This window comes from Chamaea fasciata, unplaced genomic scaffold, assembly GCF_029207755.1.
Source record: "Chamaea fasciata isolate MVZ Bird 193981 ecotype frontalis unplaced genomic scaffold, bChaFas1.0.hap1 SCAF_47, whole genome shotgun sequence".
NCBI classification, from domain to species: domain Eukaryota; kingdom Metazoa; phylum Chordata; class Aves; order Passeriformes; family Sylviidae; genus Chamaea; species Chamaea fasciata.
The window spans coordinates 1,375,390-1,395,698 of NW_027094132.1; the positions used below are offsets into that span (position 1 = coordinate 1,375,390).

At 59.6% G+C, this 20,309-nt stretch overlaps 2 protein-coding genes and 1 long non-coding RNA gene across 3 annotated transcripts; all 3 read right to left on the bottom strand.

Annotated features, from left to right (window-relative positions):
• Positions 1 to 3,559: 3,559 nt before the first annotated feature.
• On the bottom strand, positions 3,560 to 4,777 carry LOC136304083 (uncharacterized). The gene is made up of 4 exons (XR_010724375.1): positions 4,713 to 4,777; positions 4,303 to 4,324; positions 4,135 to 4,214; positions 3,560 to 4,046 (listed from the first exon to the last, which is right to left on the bottom strand). It is a non-coding gene; the product is annotated as an uncharacterized lncRNA (long non-coding RNA).
• Positions 4,778 to 4,826: 49 nt separating this feature from the next.
• LOC136304076 (Fc receptor-like protein 3) lies at positions 4,827 to 7,287 on the bottom strand. The gene is made up of 5 exons (XM_066207746.1): positions 6,936 to 7,287; positions 6,430 to 6,684; positions 6,053 to 6,331; positions 5,315 to 5,584; positions 4,827 to 5,182 (listed from the first exon to the last, which is right to left on the bottom strand). Exons 1-5 carry the CDS (start codon positions 7,285 to 7,287, stop codon positions 4,827 to 4,829), a joined length of 1,512 nt encoding a protein of 503 aa, XP_066063843.1.
• A 7,644-nt stretch (positions 7,288 to 14,931) lies between these two features.
• LOC136304073 (Fc receptor-like protein 4) lies at positions 14,932 to 19,452 on the bottom strand. Its single transcript, XM_066207742.1, is given in 10 exon segments — positions 14,932 to 15,032; positions 15,120 to 15,199; positions 15,290 to 15,311; positions 15,708 to 15,794; positions 15,873 to 16,175; positions 17,508 to 17,786; positions 17,887 to 18,141; positions 18,439 to 18,730; positions 18,732 to 18,778; positions 19,404 to 19,452. Coding segments are annotated over 10 exon segments (1,515 nt in total).
• Between the last annotated feature and the right edge of the window lie 857 nt (positions 19,453 to 20,309).

Sequence of the window (20,309 nt, forward strand, 5' to 3'; positions counted from 1 at the left end):
CTCCTGCAGGGGCAGCTGTGTGGGCAGCAGTCCGGAAATGAAGCAAATGATCCTTTTGTCCCTTTCAGCAAGGGATTGAGAGAGCCCCAGAAATTCTGCAAAAACAATAACAATCTGCTCAACAACCTGACCAGGACCCTCCTTCCTATCTGAAAGCTGCAGCTCAGTGGAATAGCCTGGAAGGAATATTTGGCGTTCTGACTGCGGCTACCAGACCAGGGAAAAGTGTGGAAATATGGAGCAGGGACTCTGCCTCGCAGCCATGGTGGGGCTGTGTGAAGTGACCCTGTGTCGTTTGCAGGTGTTCCCAAAGTGGCTCCATCCCTGCCCTCCTCGGGGAATAGACCGGGCTCAGCCCCGCCCCTGCCTCGCCCATTCCGAGTGCCCAAAGCTGTGGGGGCATTCCCCTGGCAACGGCCGGTCCCGACACATCATCGCGACATTGGCTTCGGACACGCTGTCACTCTCGGTTCAGTCTCCCAGTGACAGTCCTGGCACTCGCAGCGCGATGGCAGCCGGGCCCCTTCCCAGTGCTCTGGGACCACCGTGCCGGTCCCTCCTTTCCGCAGAGCCCAGCGCAGGGTCTCTGCTCCCCCGCCCTGCCGGGGTCTCCCCTCGGCCATTTCGGTTCCTCCACCCTCGGGGCTCCCCACGGGGGTCCCGGACCCTCCATCCCGGCCCCTCCCAGCCGCTGTCCCCCGACAGCCGCAGGGCGGGCACCGGCAGAGGCTCCCGAGCTCCTGCAGGAGGAGACGTTCCTCGGGCAGCGCCGCCTGAGCGGGGCCCGGCTCCCTCCCGCCGTCCTTGCCCGCAGCACTGGGGCTCCAGCAGCCCCGGGCTGATCCTTCGGGATGTGCCAACTGCTCCCGGAGCGCTGCCCTTTGTCGGGAACAAGCCCAGGAGTGCCCAAATCATCCCCAAGGCCTGGTCTGGGACCTGCTGGGAGGCTGTGCCCGAGCCCTGATGGGGTTTAGGACGCTGATGGGTGTCACTGCTCTGTCCCAAAATCTCGGGGCAGCACGAATGGCAAGCAGTGCCCCACCATGCTCCGGCCCCGTGGGCCTCACCTGAGCACCCTGAGCAATTCCTGGCACTCCTGCTCCACCTGCACGGCCAGGTGCTGTTCCCGTGGCCACCTGCTCCAGCCGCTCCCACCTCAGCCGCTGCTCCAGCTCGGCCTTGCTGGCCGGCCAGCCTGAAACACCAGCCACCTGGCACAGGCACTGAATCATCTCCAACACCCATAAAAATCACCAGAAAACCTTCCCAGCAGCCAAAATAGGTCCTTGTGGGCTGAGCTGGGGGCATCTGACCCCCAAAATATGTCCAATGCTCAAAATCCCAGGGACAGGCAGCAGAGCCATGTGTTTGCGGATGGGGGTGGTTTAGGAGCACGGCTGAACTTTAGGAACCCCAGCCCTAATTCCAACACCTCGTTAAGGGCCTGCAGCACCCAGAGCAGAACCAGGGGCATTGGCCCAACCAGCTCCAATTTCGCCCCATTTTGCCCTCTCAAGTCACTGCTTCCAGCCCAGGCTGTCCCTGTGCTCCAGCTGCAGCTGCAGAGCCCTCGGGGCTGTGGCTCTGCTCTCCTCCTCTTCCTCTCCTCGTCTCCCTGCGGCTGCTGTGTCAGGACCAGCAGTGGCCCAGGAAGAGCAGGAACTCCAAACGTGGGCTGGAGCCCCCTGAGGAGCCCTGGCAGGGGCAGCACTGAGCACCTGCTTTCCTCATGATTCCAGGAGAATTCAACGTTCCCAAAGCTGCTGTGCCACGGCTGAAGGAGGAAAAGGGGAAAAGGCTGCGGGTTTTCAGGAACTATGACGCAAAGTCGCAAGAGGTGCTGTTGTGAGCTGAGACTTGGCCGGGCAGTTGGTGCTGCCTTCCCTCCATTCAGGATCGGGGAGAGCGGTCGCGTGTGTTGCACAGGGCGTGTGCCTGGCCCCGGGGCGCTGCTAGGCTGCCGCTCGGCACTGGGATCCAACGTGCTGCCTTGGCCGCTTCAGCCCGCTGCCGGCGGTGGTGCCGGGACCGATTGGTGGCCGCGAGTTTGCAAAAGGAGCGATTTCCCCTCCTCCCTGCCGGCCGAGGCCGCCATCGGCCCTGAGGGGTTCGAGCTGGCCCCGGGGCGCCCCCTGCAGGCCGGGGGTGCTCCCTGCAGCGCCCCCTGCAGGCCGGGAGTGCTCCCTGCAGCGCCCCCTGCAGGCCGGGAGTGCTCCCTGCAGCGCCCCCTGCAGGCCGGGGATGCTCCCTGCAGCGCCCCCTGCAGGCCGGGGGTGCTCCCTGCAGCGCCCCCTGCTGGCCTGGCGTGCTCTCGGCAGCACCCCCTAGTGGACGTGGTCATAAATGCACCAAAGATGAAAAACCAGCCCTGAGCGGGTGGGAAAGTTCTGCTTTTGTGGTGTTGTTTTTTCCGTTTTGTTGAGAAAGATGAGACAGGGAAAGCCTACAAATATGGTTTCCTGACAAGAAATACTGTAAATATAAAACCTGTGAGGGATATAGAAATGAAAGCTAGCTTTGAGATGTAGGCATGGCATGCAGGAAGACGGTGATTAGTTGGTGATGGGTTGGGTGATAACAGACAAAAAGAAGCTCCAGGGAGTAGCCCTACCAAGGTGTAAGGGGAAAATTAGATAAGAAAGTAGCCTTTAGAGTTTAGAATAGATTAGTGTGGTAACATAGTAGTTCTCCTAGGCTGCATGCAAAGTTTGTAAGTTTTGTATCTCGCGCCGGTTGGTTAATGTAAAGTAGAATATTCATTAGAGAAGAAGATATAATGTATGGTGACGGGGTCCTCAGCCCTGCTTTTTGCCCTCTTTGGCCCTTTTGCCCTTTTCCCTTCTTACTCCTTGCTCTCATGCCTTTTGCTTTTACCTCATATCTCTCTCTCCTTGAGGCTTCCCTTCAGCCGAGGCTGGTGGCTGAAGGCAGACCCCCTTTTAACCCACGAGCCTTGCAATAAAACCTCATATTTCTGTAAGTGTCTCAGGTTTGCAGAGTTTCCTGTTCCTTGCCGTCCTCGGATGTCCCTACACCGTTTGTTCTTAAAATTTTCTCGTAAATAGCTGTTATACATTTTCCTGCAATTTTTCCTGGAAACCCTTTATTTTCTGAAATCGTGCAAATTTTTCGGCATGGGTCTTCTTTCCATTCCAGGAAGGTTCCCGCTTTCCTTGGCAGACATTTCTTTTTTAAACCAAGACAGTTGACAGGTCCTGGGTTCCAGCATGGATGGGACAAACACTCCAAGAGAAGACACGGTCAGACACAGGGCCACCTCATGCTCTGCCTTTGCAGCCCTTGGGCCACCAAGGGCCCTCCCCCCAGGTGGGACTTGTGGTCACCCGGCCACTAAGGAGCTGGGTTTGACAGATGGGGCCCTTTCTCACCAAAAGCAAGGCATGATCCACCCCAGCCACACACTGGTGTTCCAAAATGTCTCCAGACATCAAACTTTTCCTGTCTGTGACAGCTCACCCTGTGCCATGGCCCGATCCTGACTGCCCTGGAAAAGGGGGAGACTCAGGAACACCCACAGCGCCTTTGTGACATCATCATGTGGAGAGCACAGCAGAGGAGGGGTTTGAGACAGGGCAGAAGAGAATCCAGAGCCTCCTGATGGCTGCTTTGGCCATCAGAGCAATGAAGGTCCAGGGCCCTGCCAGGTTCCTCTGGTGGAGAAAATGTGCTGGGGGAAGGGTCCAGAGTTTATTCCTTGTTGGGGACTTTCCTTGGAAATTCACCTTTGGATTCTGAATCTTGTTGCCGCTGTTGCTGTTGGTTTTGTTCTCTCATTGCTGTTTGCAGGAAACGGTTCTTCTCTCAGCCCTTTGGGATCTTTGCCTTTTGAGCCTCCACTGGCAGGGGGAGGGGCAGATTTTAGTGGCAGCACACACATAGGTGGGGACCCCTGTGTCCCCCACTGCCCCCTTAGTGTTACGGCACAGTCTCAAAGATGTCACTGGGCTCCTGTGGTTTTCCGTGGGGTCCTGGCAGCTCTGCGTAGGTCACCTGCGGTTCCTGGGGGACGGTGACATGGGGGGACCCTGCAGGAGAAACCAGTTGGGGGTACCAAGGTGGGGGGTGACACCAGTGGGTGAGGTGTCACTGTTCCCCCCACACCACTGTACTCACGCTGTGCCTGTTTGGTGTTCACGACATGGGTGTACAGAACCTCCCCCTCCTCTGGGGGGGCTGGAGGCTCCGGGGGGGCCCTGTGGGGATAAAGGGGATGTGTGGGAAGGGATGGAGAGTAGTGGAGTGGGTGTAAAAGAGGGGCTACAGTTGGAGACCCCCGCTCACCTTTTCTGGTGCTTCCTGGTGGCTGCAGAGGAAAGAGGGGAAAAATGACTATGGGGTCCCTGGGGCCCTGACCCCTCTCAGGATTCCTGAACCCCCACGGGACCCTCAGTTCCTCACAGGGCCCCCAAGAACTCCTGAAGCACCCCAGAATTCATGAACCTCCCCAGTGTCCCCAACCAACTCGGTGGCAAGAACCCAAAGCCCAGAAGGGAGAGGGACTCCCCAAAACAAACACAGGAGCTCTGAAAGAACCCCCAACATGCCTGCAGAACCCTCCAGCATTCCCCAAACCTTACAGGATTCCCAGCCAAGGTTAGAATGGTAAAACTATGGATGCTGACTTATTGTTCCCTGAATCTGAGGGGCTTTCCACTGCTCCCTGGGACCCCCGTCTCCTCACTGTCACCCACCCAGGCGGTGCCACCGGTGCCAGGTCACAATTACAGCCACAAGCAGGACCAGGAGGAAAAGGGACCCACCAACCCCTGCGGCCACTGCAAGAAACAGAGAAGGAAACATCGAGATCACCCATCACCCCAGGGGTCCTGCACTAACTGGTGACCCTGGGTGACCCCACCTGTGCCCTTGGGTCCCTGCAGTGTCACCTCCAGGGCCAGCTCAGGGCTGAGTGCCCGGAACACGCGGTGCCCGTCCTGTCCCAGCTGGTTGGTGGCCACACACTGGTAGGTGCCCGAATGTCCCACATCCACGTCCCCAAGCTCAAGGATGGGACCCTGGGCCACCTCCCGGCCGTTGTGCAGCCAGGTGAAGGTGACAGGGGCTGAGCCCACCTGCACTGAGCAGTGCAGGGTCACGGGGTCACCTGCGTGCACCTGGTGTGACAGGGGACCGGGGGTGATGGTGGCATTGGCCACGGGCACTGCGGAGAGAGAGGTGGGTCTGAGGATGGGGGGAGGTGCTGGAAGCCAGCAAGAGGGACAGGGACACGGGGATGAGAGTTTCCTGGATGATGAGGTGGTGAGGCCACCCCCAGCCCGAGGGTCCTGCTTACCAAGGACGGTGACATTTATAGGGACACTCTCGGCCACACTGTCCCCATCGCTGACCCGGCAGTGATAGTGGCCGCTGTCATTGTCCCCAACATGGCGCAGCTCCAGGTGGGGGCTGGTGCCCAGTAGTGTCTCCGAGCCCCCTCGGTGCCAGGTGAAGGACAGAGGACCTGTCCCCGTGGCCACTGTGCAGTTCAGCACCAGGCGGTCCCCCAGTGCCACCTGTCCCCCGGGGGGCTGCGCCCACACTGACACCCCTGAGAGCGGGACCCCTGCAGGACAGGGGGGGAGAAACCAGGGGACAGTGAGGGACACGGGGGAGTTGTCAAGGGTCACGGGAACCCCAGGGAGGAAGATGGGGCAGAGATTTGATGGGGGGCTTGGAAAGGAACCCCAAGGAATGATGGGGGGTTCAGGGAGCAGGCTGAGGGGGCACCAGAGGGAGGGTAGGGTGGGACCTGAAGATCATGAGGGGAGATCAGAGAGGGGTGGGGTTGACCCAGGAACGGGTGAAGGGACCCAGTGAGGGCTGGGTGGACACGGAGGGAGACCCGAGCAGTGATGGGGGGACGTGGAAAAACTTGAGAGGAAAGATGGGGGTACCCAGGAAGGGTTGGGGGATTTGGCGAGGGACATGGGAAAGGATGGATGACGCCCAACAGGCATAAGCGGTCTGGGCAGTAATGGGGTGTGGCTGCAGTGAGGCTGTGCAGGCTCCCCGTGCCCGTCCCTGCACTCACTGTGCACCGTGACGCGGAGCCAGGCGCTGCTCTTCTGCACGATCCCCCCCTCGGAGCGCACCTGGCAGCTGTAATATCCCGAGTGGGAGAGCTCCACGGCGGGCACCAGGAGCTGTGGGGACACCTGCGGGCCCCCCACCAACTGCCTGTCCCGGTAGAAGAGGTGCTGGAGGGGCACTTGGGGCCGCAGGGGACTGGGGGTGCTGAGACAGCGGAGATTGAGGGGGGACCCCTCAGTGAGCTCGGGGGGACCCTCCAGCACCGGCACCGTGAAGAGCTCTGGGAAGGAGAGGGGAGGGGAGGACTGTGACTGAGTCCACTGGGAAGGGGCTTTGGGGGTGTCAGGATATTGGAGATGCAGCCATGGGGGTGCTCACCGTGCACTGTCACTGTCACTGGAGGTGACAATGATGGCCATAAGCCCACTGAGCCCTCGCAGTGGTAGTGGCCTCTGTGGTGCAGCTCCAGGGGGGACAGGGACAGCTTGGCCCCCCTGAGGGCCCACCCCCGATCCTTCCCATCCTGGTAAAATCTCACCCTGCTGACCGACATGTCGTGCATGGCCCGGCAGCGCAGTGTCACCGTGTCCCCTTCCAGCAGTGTCCGGGCTGGCACCTGCAGCACCAGCTGGTCTGTGGGACAGGAGGGTCCCATAAAACTGAGGGGCTCGAGACAGGTCCAAGGTGGGTGCCCACAGCACATGGGAGATCTGGGTGGAGTCTCCATTATGCAAGAGGATCCCAGGGACACCAGGAGCAACCCCATGACACAAGTGTCACCACAGGGTTCCCATCCCACTGGGATGCACTGGGATGTCCCTGAGTGCAGGGGACAAGCTCTTGCCACCCAAGAGTTGTGAGGCCACTCATGGAGTGGAACTCACCCAGACCTATCACGGGGCCACCGTGACCATTTATGATCCCCTCCTCACCATTTAAGACTGCCACGGGGGGGCTGAGCCCACTGCCACGTCTCTGACACTTGTAGGTGCCACTCACGGTGACAGTGAAGCGGTCGCGTCTGTCCTGCCCCCAGCGTTGCCCGTCCTTGTACCAGGTGGTGGCACCGGCTGTCCCCAAGCCCTGGCAGGTCAGTGTCACCCGGTCCCACAGCACCGCTGGTATCCACGGGGGCTCCACCAGGAGCTGGGTGGTCTGGGTGTCTGTGAGTGACTGGGGACACCAGCCTGCCAGGGCCGCCACGGGGCTGGGGACAGCAGGGTGGGGACATGGCATCCCCTGAGGACTCACCAGCGAGGTCGAGGGTCAGGGCTGGAAGGGAGAAGGGACAGGGGCTGGGTGGGGTTGCCCTGCAGGGACAGAAGCACCTGGGGGTGAGGTGTGCTGTCCATCCCCAAACATTCCCCAAGGGGAACACTGGTGTAGCAGAGAGGTCTTCAGGACAGGGACACCTTGGTCACCCTGGGTTAAGGCAGGACATGGGGACACTGTGGACACCCCATGTTTGCACAGGTCACTTCCACCCAGCCTTACTGCACGTGTCCCCACTGCCACATCCCCATGTCCCTGTGCCCATGATCCCATTCCAATGGCACCTGTCCCCATAGCCCATCTGCATGGGACATGGCCCTAGTCCCTGTCCCTGTATCCCTGTTCCCATGTCCCCACTGCTGCCCCAGCCCCAAGGTTCCTTTTGCCACATCCTTGTCTCCATATCTCTATCCCCTTCTTCCTGTCCCCACATCCCAGTTCCCCTGCTCCTGTCCCCACAGCCACCCCAGGGCTCTTGTCACACTGGGGTCCATGCCCATTGAGAGGCACTGCTTTCATTGGCGACCTCAGGGCACCCCGCAGCCCCCCTGTGCCCCCTCCCCACCGGTCTCTGCCTCACCAGGGCCCATCCCCGGGGTGTCAGGCCCGTGCCCGGGGCACTCACCCCACAGGAGCAGCGCCACCTTCCCGGCCATCCCCGTGTCCCCAGCCATGTGGACTGGCTGTCACTCGCTGCTGTGGCCACCGGTCCCCTGGGTGGCGGCTCTTCGGATGAAGAGGAAGGAAGAAAGGTCATACCTCGTCCCCATGTGTAGGTGGCCCTTGGTGGGGGCAGGGCAGGTGAAAGGTGGAGACACAGTAGGGGACAGGCTGGGAACATTATGGGATAGTCTGGGGGCTCAGAGGGGGATGGTGTTCCCAGAACTGGGGGGGCTCACGGGTTGTGGGGAACCAAGGATGGGTGTCCAGGAGGATGGGGGTCCAGGAAAATTGGGGTCCCCATGTCTGGGGGCATTCAGGGATAGAGGTCCTTGTGAACATGATCCCCAGGGATTTTGGGTAATGGGATGTAGGTCCCAGAGTTGGGGGTTCAGGGGGAAACAATAGGGGACCCTGGGGAAGAGTGGTTTTGGATGAAGAAGCAGCCCATGGGATGGGATCAAGGCCATGGTGTTCCTGGGCAATGGGAGTCCTGGGATGGGGGTCCCAGGGAGGAGAGACCAAGGCAATGGGGGTCCCATGGTCGGGTTTCCAGGGGAATGGGGGGTCCCAGGGATGGGCAGTGAGTGGCTGGGTGGGCGCGGGGGTCACAGCTCCTTCCCTGGGTGCCTCAGATTTTGGGGTGACTCAGAGCCCAGCACAGCCCCCACAGTGTGCTCATGGCCAGGGGGGCACCCCAGGGTGGAGGCTCTGGGTCTGTGCCCCACACACCCCTGGGCTTTTCCCATCCCCCCATTTCCTGACTCAGCCATCCCAGGGAACACCTGAGCAGGTAACGGTGGGGGGATCCCAGGAAGGGGCAAAGGGGAGTGGGGGGTGCAGGCAGTGGTTGGGGGCTGTGGGGGATGAAAGATTTTCACTTTCTCTTTCCTGCAGAAGAAGGAAGAGGCTGAGGCGAGGACGTGGGTTCTGTTTTGGGGGACCACATCCAGAGGGGTCCTGCCCTGAGGGAAAAGGGCTCCTCTGCTGTGGTCATGTGTGGGTCTTGTCCCAGGGTTTTGGCCCGAGGGGTCCTCGTTCTGGGGGTGCCACATCCTTGGGGATTCCTGTCCCAGAGGTGGCACATCCTGGAGGGGGCCCTGAGCATTCTCCCTGTCCCCAGTGGGGCTCTGTGACCTTTGGGCTGCCCAAACTTAAAGGGGGCAGTTGATACAACCTTGCCCTGATGAAGGTAAATGCCAGCCTAAATTTGGTTGAATTCCCTTAGGACCATTTGGCTGAGACAAAATTATACAACCGTGAAATAAAAGCAAAAATATTTCCCCAAAACACTTCTTTTTTTTCCCCATTAAAAAAAAAAAAACTCACCAAAAGTCAAACTGACAATGTAGAAAATGGTCTGGTTGATAGAATCCTTTTAATCATTGCCCTGCCAACAAATGCCTCACAATAAAAACATAAACAAATCACAGAGAAATGAGACGTTTTGGTTCTCTTTAGGAGCCCATTGGTGCATCCCACAGCAGCGTTCACTTGTGGATAACACAGAGTGTGGAATCTCCCTGAGTGTCCAACAGATCCATGGGATTGTTCCCTGCCTGCTGGGAAGCAACCCAGCCCATAGGGAAGGCTTTGGTTTGCCCATGTTTCGGAACTCTTCCAGTTTTTCTTCCTTCCCACCCTGAAACTTGGTTTACTTCCCATGGCTTCTCCTGACAAAAGGGGAGAAACTCTGTCCATCCTTGGAACAGCGCACAGGAATCCGTGGAAATGGCCGTGTGTCCCTCAGGGTCTGCTTTCCTGGTAAATGCCCTCCAGCCTGCCCTGAATTCCCCTGCCAGGGCACTCCCTGCTCCTGCTGGGACACCCCTGTTCCCCAGATCCGTGCGTGGAGCCCCTGCTCAATATTTCCACTTTTCCTTCTCTTCTGGTGTCCACATCCTGAACCCAAATATTCCTTCTGGAAGGTTCCAAAGGGCCGCAGGTTTTGTTCAAGAGAGAGGGGCCCGGTCAGGTTGTTGAGCAGAAGGGTGTGGGACTTGCAGAACTTCTTGGGCTCTTTCAGCCCCTCGCTTTTGTCAGGGACAAAATGATCATTTGCTTCATTTCCGGACTGCTGTCCACACAGCTGCCCCTGCAGGGGGGTTTCCGGCCAGCCCTGCTCTGGAAACCATCAAAGGCCCTCGCAGAGCCACTGCTTGGGCTCCCATTGGCTTTTGAGCTTCTTGCAGGGCTCAGCAAACCACAGCCAGGCCTTTTCCTGCCACAGAATTCTCACCTTTGCAGCAGCTCTAAAGCTGCCAGAATCAAAGCCAAGGGGGCGGGGGGACCCTCAGGTCGTGGCTGCCACCTGGGGCTGGGCAGAGCAGGGCTGGGCAGTGCCCATCCCTGTGCACTGGGGCTGGGCCATGGCTGGGCCCCACGCTTGGATGGCCGCGGGCTTCAAGGAGGAGGAGTTGGGGAGCTCCTTCCTGCCTGGGGCTCCATTCCCAAGCTGCTCTTGCCAGCTCAGATCCTGCAGGGCACAAGTGAGTATGGAGAAGTCTGGAGCAGGAGTTCTCCCAAGTGGCAAGAAACCCAAAGTGTCCCAGTCCCCCAGGACAGAAACCCCATGGGGGATATAGTGAGGATCTGGAGAGAGTAGGGGAGCCCCCAACAGCTTCAGCCACTACAGATTGGGGGAATCTCAGCCCCACAGCTGCAATCTGGAGCCAAATCAGCCATTTTTCCAAAGGGAAAAAGCTGCAGTTTTTCACCACAGTGCTGGGGCAGAGGGGGCAGGATGGTCACTGGGTGCTGTGGACAGAGGGGAGACGTCCGTGAGTGTCACGAGTGTTTCAGCTGACGGGTCTTGTCTGTCCCCTGGTTCCCAGCTCTGAGACCCTCCAAGGGATGGGGGATTGGGATGGATCTGGGGAGTCGTGGGGGTGTCTGTGCCCTCCCCAGCTGACACCTACCTCCTGTAACCCCCCACTGTAAATCCTGGGGGGCTTCTCACCCGCATCAGGGTCTTGGGGGGCTGTGGAAAACCAGACCAGGTACTGAGCTGTGCAATTGCCTCTGTCTCCACAGCAGCTCTGCCAAAGCCCAGCAATGCCCTTTGGGATCCCTGAAATCCTCTCACTGGCATCTGCAGCCACTCGTGCTCCTCCTTCCTCCCTGTGCTCGCTGCCTGCGGGGTTGTTCCTCTCACAGCCTCGGTCGCCTCTTGGCTTCTGCACTTTCATCTCTGCCATCTCTTGGATTTGCCCTTCCCATGTTTGGGCCGTCTCAGCCCGTCCCCACTGCCCAGTGCAGTCGAAGGGTCCAGGGGAGGGAGGGAGGGAGGGAGGGAGGGAGGGAGGGAGGGAGGGAGGGAGGAAGGAAGGAAGGAAGGAAGGAAGGAAGGAAGGAAGGAAGGAAGGAAGGAAGGAAGGAAGGAAGGAAGGAAGGAAGGAAGGAAGGAAGGAAGGAAGGAAGGAAGGAAGGAAGGAAGGAAGGAAGGAAGGAAGGAAAGAAAGAAGGAAAGAAGGAAAGAAGGAAAGAAGGAAAGAAGGAAAGAAGGAAAGAAGGAAAGAAGGAAAGAAGGAAAGAAGGAAAGAAGGAAAGAAGGAAAGAAGGAAAGAAGGAAGAAGTTGTTCCTTCTGCAAGCTCAGGCAGGCAGTGGCCGATCTCAGCACTGCCAGCAGCATCTTCTCAGCAGAGACATTCCCATGGGTGATTTTCTTGTTCTTCTGGGTGGGGGGAAGAGGGAGGTGGACCCCCAGTGTGGCTCCACACACTGGGCTGGGCTGGTGCCAGCCGGGAGGACCACCAGGAACATGTGGGAGCTGAGGAAGGTGGATACATTGGGAGGTGTGGGGTGTCGATGCATGGGATCCATGGGACATGGGTGTGTGGGGGCTGTGGGACATGGAGATGTGGGAGATGTGGGATATGGATGCCTGAGAGTCAGTGGACATGGATACAGGACAGCTGGGTGGGGGGGATGGCTGTGAGAGCCCCTCCCCTGAAGGCCCTTGTGGTGGCTGCTGTCCATGACCTCGAGCACGCCCCTCATCCTGGTCCCGTCTGGTGCCTTTGTAGATCTGGGGGAAGGAGCTCTGGCCCAGGCTCCCCACGGGGGCTGAGGCTGGAATGCTGCTGGGGGGTCCCTGTTCCCCTGTCCCACCGCATCCATGGCCTCAGGCCCTTGTCCCTGTGCCAGGCTGTGGGGATTGATCTTGTGGATCATCACTGACGGTGCTGGGGGGCAGGAGGGGACCCAGGGGGACAGGGGACACTGCTCTGCAGGAGCAGCATGCGGGGACTTCTCTGGGGGGAAGCTTTGAGAGGGGAGCAGGGCAGAGTGACCAATCGAGTAACCTCAAAGATTTCCTGTGACGTCACAGCCCGTTCCTTGATGTAACAGACCATTTATGATGTCACACCACCCCCTGTGATGTCACAGTCTATGATTTCACAAAACCGCCATATGATGTCACCACAGCTGCACTGTGATGTCATACACTGCTGCCCTGTGGCGTCACAATTCACTCTGTGTCTGATGTCACAATCTGCTTGGTGATGACACAGGCCGCTCTGTGATATTGAAACCTGTGTTGTCATGTCCCACCCTGCTCTCTGGTGTCAAATCCCACTCTGTGTTGGCACACATTTCCCTTCCATGATATCAGTCTGCCCCAGCAATCCTTGGCACCGATTCTCTCAGGACAGGGGATTTTAGGGAGCCCAAAGGGCATCACTGGCCTTTGGCAGAGCTGCCAAAGAGACAGAGGCAATTCCACAGCTCAAAATCTCTGCCCTGGGCTCTCCCAGGACCCTTCTGCTGTGGGGCTCCTCAGGGTGCAAGAACAACTTCTCTTGGGAAGGGCAGACATACCATGAGATTTTGGCTGGAGCGTGAGGGGCTGGGCTGGGCTGGGTTCCTCTCTCTCTCTTGTTCCTGGCACCGGAGGTGCGACAGTGCTGCTGTTGCTCTGGCGACAATTGGCTGCCACTGTCAACTTCCAGCCTTCACTGTTTCTTCTACCATGAGTGAGGCTTTGTTCATAAGGGCAGCCCTTGAACTGGGACCTTTTCAACTCCCGATCTCACTGGAAAGGACCCTCCCCATATACTCAGGTGCCTCCGGGGAGAACCCGGCACCCAGAGCACCTCGACCTTCCCAGAGGGCGCATCTCCTGCCTGTTTGCGGGAGCCCGGCTGTGGCTGCCCAGCTCCACTGATTTCTGCCACTGCTTCAGGCTTTTTGCTACACTAACCTGACACCCCATGTCCCACCCGAGCCCTGCAGCTCCTGCTACAGCTTCAGAGTTTTTGATAAACTTCCTTTGAAACGCTGGTGTGTGCCTCCCCCCACCGTTCCAGCTGCCACTCCAAGGGTTCCATCTGCAGTCCATTTTGCCATCTGGAGCGGCACCGTTCCAGGCTGCCTCCCAGCCCCATCAGTGAGGGAAGGAAGCTTCTCTCTCTCTCCCGCCGGCTGAGTCTCCATTAACCATGGAGAGAGAGACAGCCGAGCTGTTGCCACAGCGCTCCCTGCAGCCGCGGGGGAATCATCGCACCCGCCCTGCCCGGCCGGGAGCCACCAGCGCCCCTGCCGGCTGTGCCCGGAACTGCACCGCAGGGGAAGCGCCCGCAGCCCAGAGAGGGCTGGGACTGGGTTTGTGCTTCTGCTTGTTTTTGCTGCCGGTGTTGTTTGTTTGCCTTGTTATATGTATTCTAGTAAAGAACTGTTATTCCTGTTCCCATATCTTTGCCTGGAAGCCCTGTAATTTAAAAGTTATAATATTTTGAAAGGGAAAGTGGTCATATTTTCCATTCCAAGTGTGGTTCCAGTCTTCCTTGGCAGACACCTTGAAAGCAGGATACCATGCCTTTGGTAGCAGAGGGCACGGTACAGTTTGCCTTGATCTGGAATGGCATCAAGAGCTCCTGGAACTGACTGGAAATTCAGCCCCACCCTGTGCCACAGACTCATTCTGAGTGCCCTAAAAAGTGGAAGGCTCTGGAACTACCACACAGGGCCTTTGTGAAGTCATTGTGTGGGGAACACAGCAGAGGTGGGGTTTTGGACAGAGGAGAAGAAAATCCATAGCCTCCTAAAGATCGCTTTGGCCATCAAGAGTAACGAAGATCCATGGCCATACCAGGTTTCTCTGGTGGAGGAAACGTGCTGGGGGAAGTGTTTGGGGTGTTTTCCTTTTAAGGGGCTTTCTCTGGAAATAGTTTTTTTTGTGTTCCTTTGTATACTGAACCTTGTTGCTGTTGCTGTTGCTTTTGTTCTATCTGCTGTTTGCAGGAAAATGTTCTTCTCTCAGCTCTTTGGGACCCTTGCCTTTTGTGCCTCCACTGGCAGGGGGAGGAGCAGAAGCCCCTGGGTTTTAGGGACAGCCCAGAATTGGAGAATCCCATTCCTAAAGCCCGACAGAGCTGAACAAAGAAACACCATTTCTGCCAGTTGAACCGAAACGCTGCATTTTGGTGCCAATCCAGGGAAACAAGTCCTGTGTTCCCCTGGCACTGGGAGGAGCGATGAGAAGCCATGGGTTTGCTCAGAGTGCTGAGAGGAAGATTGCAGAGCCACCGGGAGAACAGGGGTAGGGGGAGACAGAATAGGAAACATCTGGATCTACTGGGAGCAATGGAGAGGCACTGGGAGGGGAACTAGGGAGCCCCTGTGGGTACTGGGAGCACTGTGGGGAGGGAATGGGGAAGTGTCTGTGGGTGCTGGGAGCACTTGGATGTGGAATGGGGAGCCAGTCATGGTAGTGGAAGGATGGTGAGGAAGCCCTTTGGGGTTCTGGGGGCATGGGGAGCTCTGGGTGCCCTGTACAGCCTCACACATGACCCCCACTTATGCCCACCTCCCTGTGAATGTTGGGCACCCACAAGAGCCAGGGGGGAGGGTGGGGGGCGAGGGGGGGAACCCGCGCCCACAGGTGGAGTCCCCCATCGCATCTCAGTTCCCTCAGAGCCCCCCAGTGCCCACTGGAGCCCCGAGTGTCACAGCACATTCCCGTAGATGTCACTGAGTTCCCGCTGTCGCCCATGGGGTCCCCGCAGGTCCGCGTAGGTCACCTGGAGTGTGGTGGCACGGGGGGACACTGCGAGAGACACTGGCTGTAGGATCTGGGTGGGGGTGACACTCGTGGGTGACGTGTCCCTGTGTGTGTGTCCCACCCTGTACTCACCCCCCATCTGCTTGGTGCTCACGACGTGGGTGTACAGCACCTCCCCCACCTCTGGGGGGGCCAGGGGATCTGGGGGGGCCCTGCGGGGATAAAGGGGATGTGTGGGAAGGAATGGGAGGTCTTGGGGGTTGGGGTGAAAGGGGACAGTGTGGTTTGAGCCCCCCACTCACCTTTCCTGCTGCTTCCTGGCATCTGCAAAGGAAAGAGAGGAGGGATAACTGTGGGGTCCCCAAGGCCCCCTCAGGAATCCTGAAACCTCACTGGACCCTCAGATTTTCCCAGGACCCCTGAGCATCCCTGATGCCCCCCCTGATCCCCTGAACAACCCTAGTGCTCTGGACCCCATGAGTGCCCAGAAGCCAATCTTGGCAGGGAGGGAGACCCACCAGATTCCCCCAGGATTGCTGAGAGAACTCCCAACATCCCTGCAAGACCCTCCAACACCACCCCAAATACTTGAGGAACGTGAGCAAAGGTTCTGAGTGCTCAGCACTCCCCAAGTCAGGGGCTGTGGGTGCTGATATCACCTCCACATTCCAGGTGGCCTCCCACCTCCCCAGGTCCCCTGTTGCCCCCACTGTCACCCACCCCTGTTGTTCCACCGGTGCCAGCCCACAGCTACACCCACGAGCAGGAACAGGAACAGGAGAGACACGCTAACCCCTGCGGCCACTGCTGGGGACAGAAGGGACACGTCAGGGTCACCTGTCAGTCCAGGGGTCCTACAATCCCAATCACCCTGTGTTACCTCACCTCTGTTCCAGTGTCCCTTTGGTGTCACCTTCAGGGCCAGCTCGGGGCTGAGTGCCCGGAACACACAGTACCCGTCCTGTGCCAGCTGGTTGGTGGCCACGCACTGGTAGGTGCCCGAATGTCCCACATCCACGTCCCCAAGCTCCAGGATGGGACCCTGGGCCACCTCCCGGCCATTGTGCAGCCAGGTGAAGTTGACAGGGGCTGATCCCACCTGCACTGGGCAGCGCAGGGTCACGGGGTCACCTGCGTGCACCTGGTGTGACAGGGGACCGGGGGTGATGGTGGCATTGGCCACGGGCACTGCGGGGACACAGACAGGGCTGAGGTTAGGAGGAGGGGCTGGCACCTGGCATGGGGAAATGAGGGAGTCTATGGGGTGGCACCTGGAGACAGAGGGTCTCCTTCACCCAGGACAGTGACCCCATGGTGGTGGGGTCATCATGTGCTGTGGGATGGGGGCATGTGATGGGTGAGGGGTGAGGGATGAGGATGGGATGAGGGCTGCTGTGTCCCAGGGTGGTGATGGCTGTCACCTCGTGGGGGACAGGGAATGGCATGGGTAGGATGTGATGGGCCTGATGAGGCATATCAACAGGGGCATCACCCCAATCCCAAGGGTCTCACTCCCCTGGGAGGGTCACGCTCAGTAAGGTGAATGTGACCTGATGGGGAGGGGGGCATGTGACAGCTGGCATTAGGGATCCGTGGCCTGGATGTCCTGGCAGTGGGGATACCTGGAGCCAGACGGTCCCAGTTCCCCTGGGCTGTGACACCCAGTGTTGGGGGCTGTGACCTGGGGTGGGTTGGGGATGGTGTGGGGGGGTTGGGGTGGAATGGGAATGTGTGGAACTGGGGATGCTGTGGGTTGGATCACCCTCAGACCAAGGGTCCTGCTTGCCCAGGACAGTGATGTTCAGTGTGGGGCTCTCAGCCACATTGTCCCCATCACTGGCCCAGCACTGCTGTGGCCGCTGTCCTTGTCCCCTCCATGCCGCATTTCAAGGTGGGTGCCCGTTCCCAGCAGTGTGGCCAAGATCCCCAGTCCAAGGTGAAGGACAGGGCACCTGTCCCTATGGTCACCACAGAGCTCAGCACCAGGTGGTCCCCCAGTGTCACCTGTCCCCCAGGGGGCTGCACCCACAGGGACACCCCTGAGAGCGGGACCCCTGCAAGGGGAACACAGGAGGGACTGGGGACATGGGATGAGGAGTGGGGGACACCAGGGAGCAGTGAGGGACTCAGGGAGAGAAAGGGTTAGAGAGGGGTGGGGGGATCCCAGGGAGGAAGAACGGGGCCCAGAGATGGAGGAGGCTTGAAGGGGTTGGAAGGGACCCCAGGGAAGGGTGGGAGATCCACTGCAGGGACATATGGAGAGTTGAAGGGAACCACGGGGAAGGTTTTGGGGATCCAGACAGGGATGGTGGGACCTGTGGATAATAGAGGGACCTCAGAGAGGGAGAGGTGCACTTAGGGAAGGGGTGAGCAGATGTGATGAGAGATGCAGGCACCAGGGAAGGTGCCGGGAGCAACCAGGGAGAGACCAGGGAAAGCAGGGCAACACACAGAGGGTTGAGCAAGGAGGGGAGACCTGGGAGGGCTGTGGGGGCTCCCCGTGCCCATCCCTGTACTCACTGCACACCGTGACGCGGAGCCAGGCGCTGCTCTTCCGCACAGTCCCCCCCTCGGACTGCACCTGGCAGCTGTAATTCCCCGAGTGGGAGACCCCCACGGCGGGCACCAGGAGATGTGGGAACACCTGCGGGTCCCCCACCAACTGCCCGTCTCGGTAGAAGAGATGCAGGAGGGTGGCTCGGGGCCGCAGGGGGCTGGGGGTGCTGAGGCAGCTGAGATTGAGGGGGGACCCCTCGATGGGCTCGGGGGGACCCTCCAGCACCGGCACCGTGAAGAGCTCTGGGAAGGAGAGGGGAGGTGAGGACTGTGACTCTGAGTCCACTGGGAAGGGGCTTTGGGGGTGTCAGTATATTGGAGATCCAGTCATGGCGTTGCTCACCGTGCACTGTCACTGTCACTGGTTCTGACAGTGACAGCCCAAAGTTCACCGAGCCCTCGCAGTGGTAGCGGCCGCTGTGGTGCAGCTCCAGGGGGGACAAGGACAGTTCGGTTCCCATGTGGGGCACCTCCAGATCCTTCTCGTCCTGGTAAAATTGCACCCTGCTGACCGTCTTGTTCTGCATGGCCCGGCAGCGCAGTGTAACCGAGTCCCCCTCCAGCAGCGTCAGTGCTGGCACCTGCAGCACCAGCTGGTCTGTGGGACACGAGGGTCTCATTACAATGAGGGGCTCGAGACATGTCCAGTGTGGGTGCCCATGGCACTGGGCACATCTGGACGAAGTCTCCATTGTGTGGAAGGATCCCAGGGATGCAACGAGAATCCCCGTGGCACAGGTGTCGCCACAGAGAGTCCCATCCCACTGGGATGCGCTGGGATGTCCCTGAGTGCAGGAGACAGCCTCTTGTCACAAGAGGGGTGAGGCCACCAGTGGAGTGAAGCCCACCCAGACCTATCAGGGGGCACCGTGAGCATTTAAGATCCCCTCCTCACCATTTAAGACTCTCACGGGTGGGCTGAGCCCACTGCCACGTCTCTGACACCTGTAGGTGCCACCCTCGGTGACAATGAAGCGGTCGCATCTGTCCTGCCCCCAGCGTTGCCCGTCCTTGTACCAGGTGGTGGCACCGGTGGTCCCCGAGCCCTGGCAGGTCAGTGTCACCCGGTCCCACAGCACCGCTGGTATCCACGGGGGCTCCACCAGGAGCTGGGTGGTCTGGGCACCTGCAGGTGACAGGGGACACCAGCCTGCCAGGGCCAGTGTGGGGCTGGGGACACTGGGGTGGGGACATGGCATCCCCCGAGGACTCACCTGAGAAACTGAAGATCTGGGCTGGAAGGGAGAAGGGACAGGGGCTGGGTGGGGTTGCCCTGCAGGGACAGAAGCACCTGGGGGTGAGGTGTGCTGTCCATCCCCAAACTTTCCCCAAGGGGAACACTGGTGTAGCACAGAGGTCTTCAGAAAAGGGACACCTCGGTCACCCTGGGTTAAGGCAGGACATGGGGACACTGTGGACACCCCATGTTTGCACAGGTCACTTCCACCCAGCCCTACTGCACGTGTCCCCACTGCCACATCCCCATGTCCCTGTGCCCATGATCCCATTCCAATGGCACCTGTCCCCATAGCCCATCTGCATGGGACATGGCCCTAGTCCCTGTCCCTGCATCCCTGTTCCCATGTCCCCACTGCTGCCCCAGCCCCAAGGTTCCTTTTGCCACATCCTTGTCTCCATATCTCTATCCCCTTCTTCCTGTCCCCACATCCCAGTTCCCCTGTTCCTGTCCCCACAGCCACCCCAGGGCTCTGGTCACACTGGGGTCCATGCTCATGCACTGACTCTGCTGGCCTTGGGGACCTCAGGCCACCCCGCAGCCCCCCTGTGCCCCCTCCCCACCGGTCTCTGCCTCACCAGGGCCCATCCCCGGGGTGTCAGGCCCGTGCCCGGGGCACTCACCCCACAGGAGCAGCGCCACCTTCCTGGCCATCCCCGTGTCCCCAGGCATGTGGACTGGCTGTCACTCGCTGCTGTGGCCACCGGTCCCCTGGGTGGCGGCTCTTCGGATGAAAAGGAAGGAAGAAAGGTCAGTCCCCATGTGTAGGTGGCCCTTGGTGGGGGCAGGGCAGGTGAAAGGTAGAGACACAGTAGGGGACAGGCTGGGGACATTACGGGATAGTCTGGGGGCTCAGAGGGGGATGGTGTTCCCAGAACTGCGGGGGCTCACGGGTTGTGGGGAACCAAGGATGGGTGTCCAGGAGGATGGGGGTCCAGGAAAATTGGGGTCCCCATGTCTGGGGGCATTCAGGGATAGAGGTCCTTGTGAACATGATCCCCAGGGATTTTGGGTAATGGGATGTAGGTCCCACAGTTGGGGGTCCAGGGGGAAACAATAGGGGACCCTGGGGAAGAGTGATTTTGGAAGAAGAAGCAGCCCATGGGATGGGATCAAGGCCATGGTGTTCCTGGGCAATGGGAGTCCTGGGATGGGGGTCCCAGGGAGGAGAGACCAAGGGAATGGGGGTCCCATGGTCGGGTTTCCAGGGGGATGGGGGTCCCAGGGATGGGCAGTGAGTGGCTGGGTGGGCGCGGGGGTCACAGCTCCTTCCCTGGGTGCCTCAGATTTTGGGGTGACTCAGAGCCCAGCACAGCCCCCACAGTGTGCTCATGGCCAGGGGGCACCCCAGGGTGGAGGCTCTGGGTCTGTGCCCCACACACCCCTGGGCTTTTCCCATCCCCCCATTTCCTGACTCAGCCATCCCAGGGAACGCCTGAGCAGGTAACAGTGGGGGGATCCCAGGAAGGGGCAAAGGGGAGTGGGGGGTGCAGGCAGTGGTTGGGGGCTGTGGGGGATGAAAGATTTTC

Bases quoted from the DNA above. Each gene is read 5' to 3' on its own strand.
- LOC136304076 (XM_066207746.1), bottom strand. From the start codon at position 7,287: ATGCCATGTCCCCACCCTGCTGTCCCCAGCCCCGTGGCGGCCCTGGCA. The intron at 6,332-6,429 runs GTGAGCACCCCC...TCTCCTTCCCAG, and splicing joins AGTGACAGTGACAGTGCACG to AGCTCTTCACGGTGCCGGTG. The intron at 5,585-6,052 runs GTGAGTGCAGGG...CCTGTCCTGCAG, and splicing joins GCTCCGCGTCACGGTGCACA to GGGTCCCGCTCTCAGGGGTG.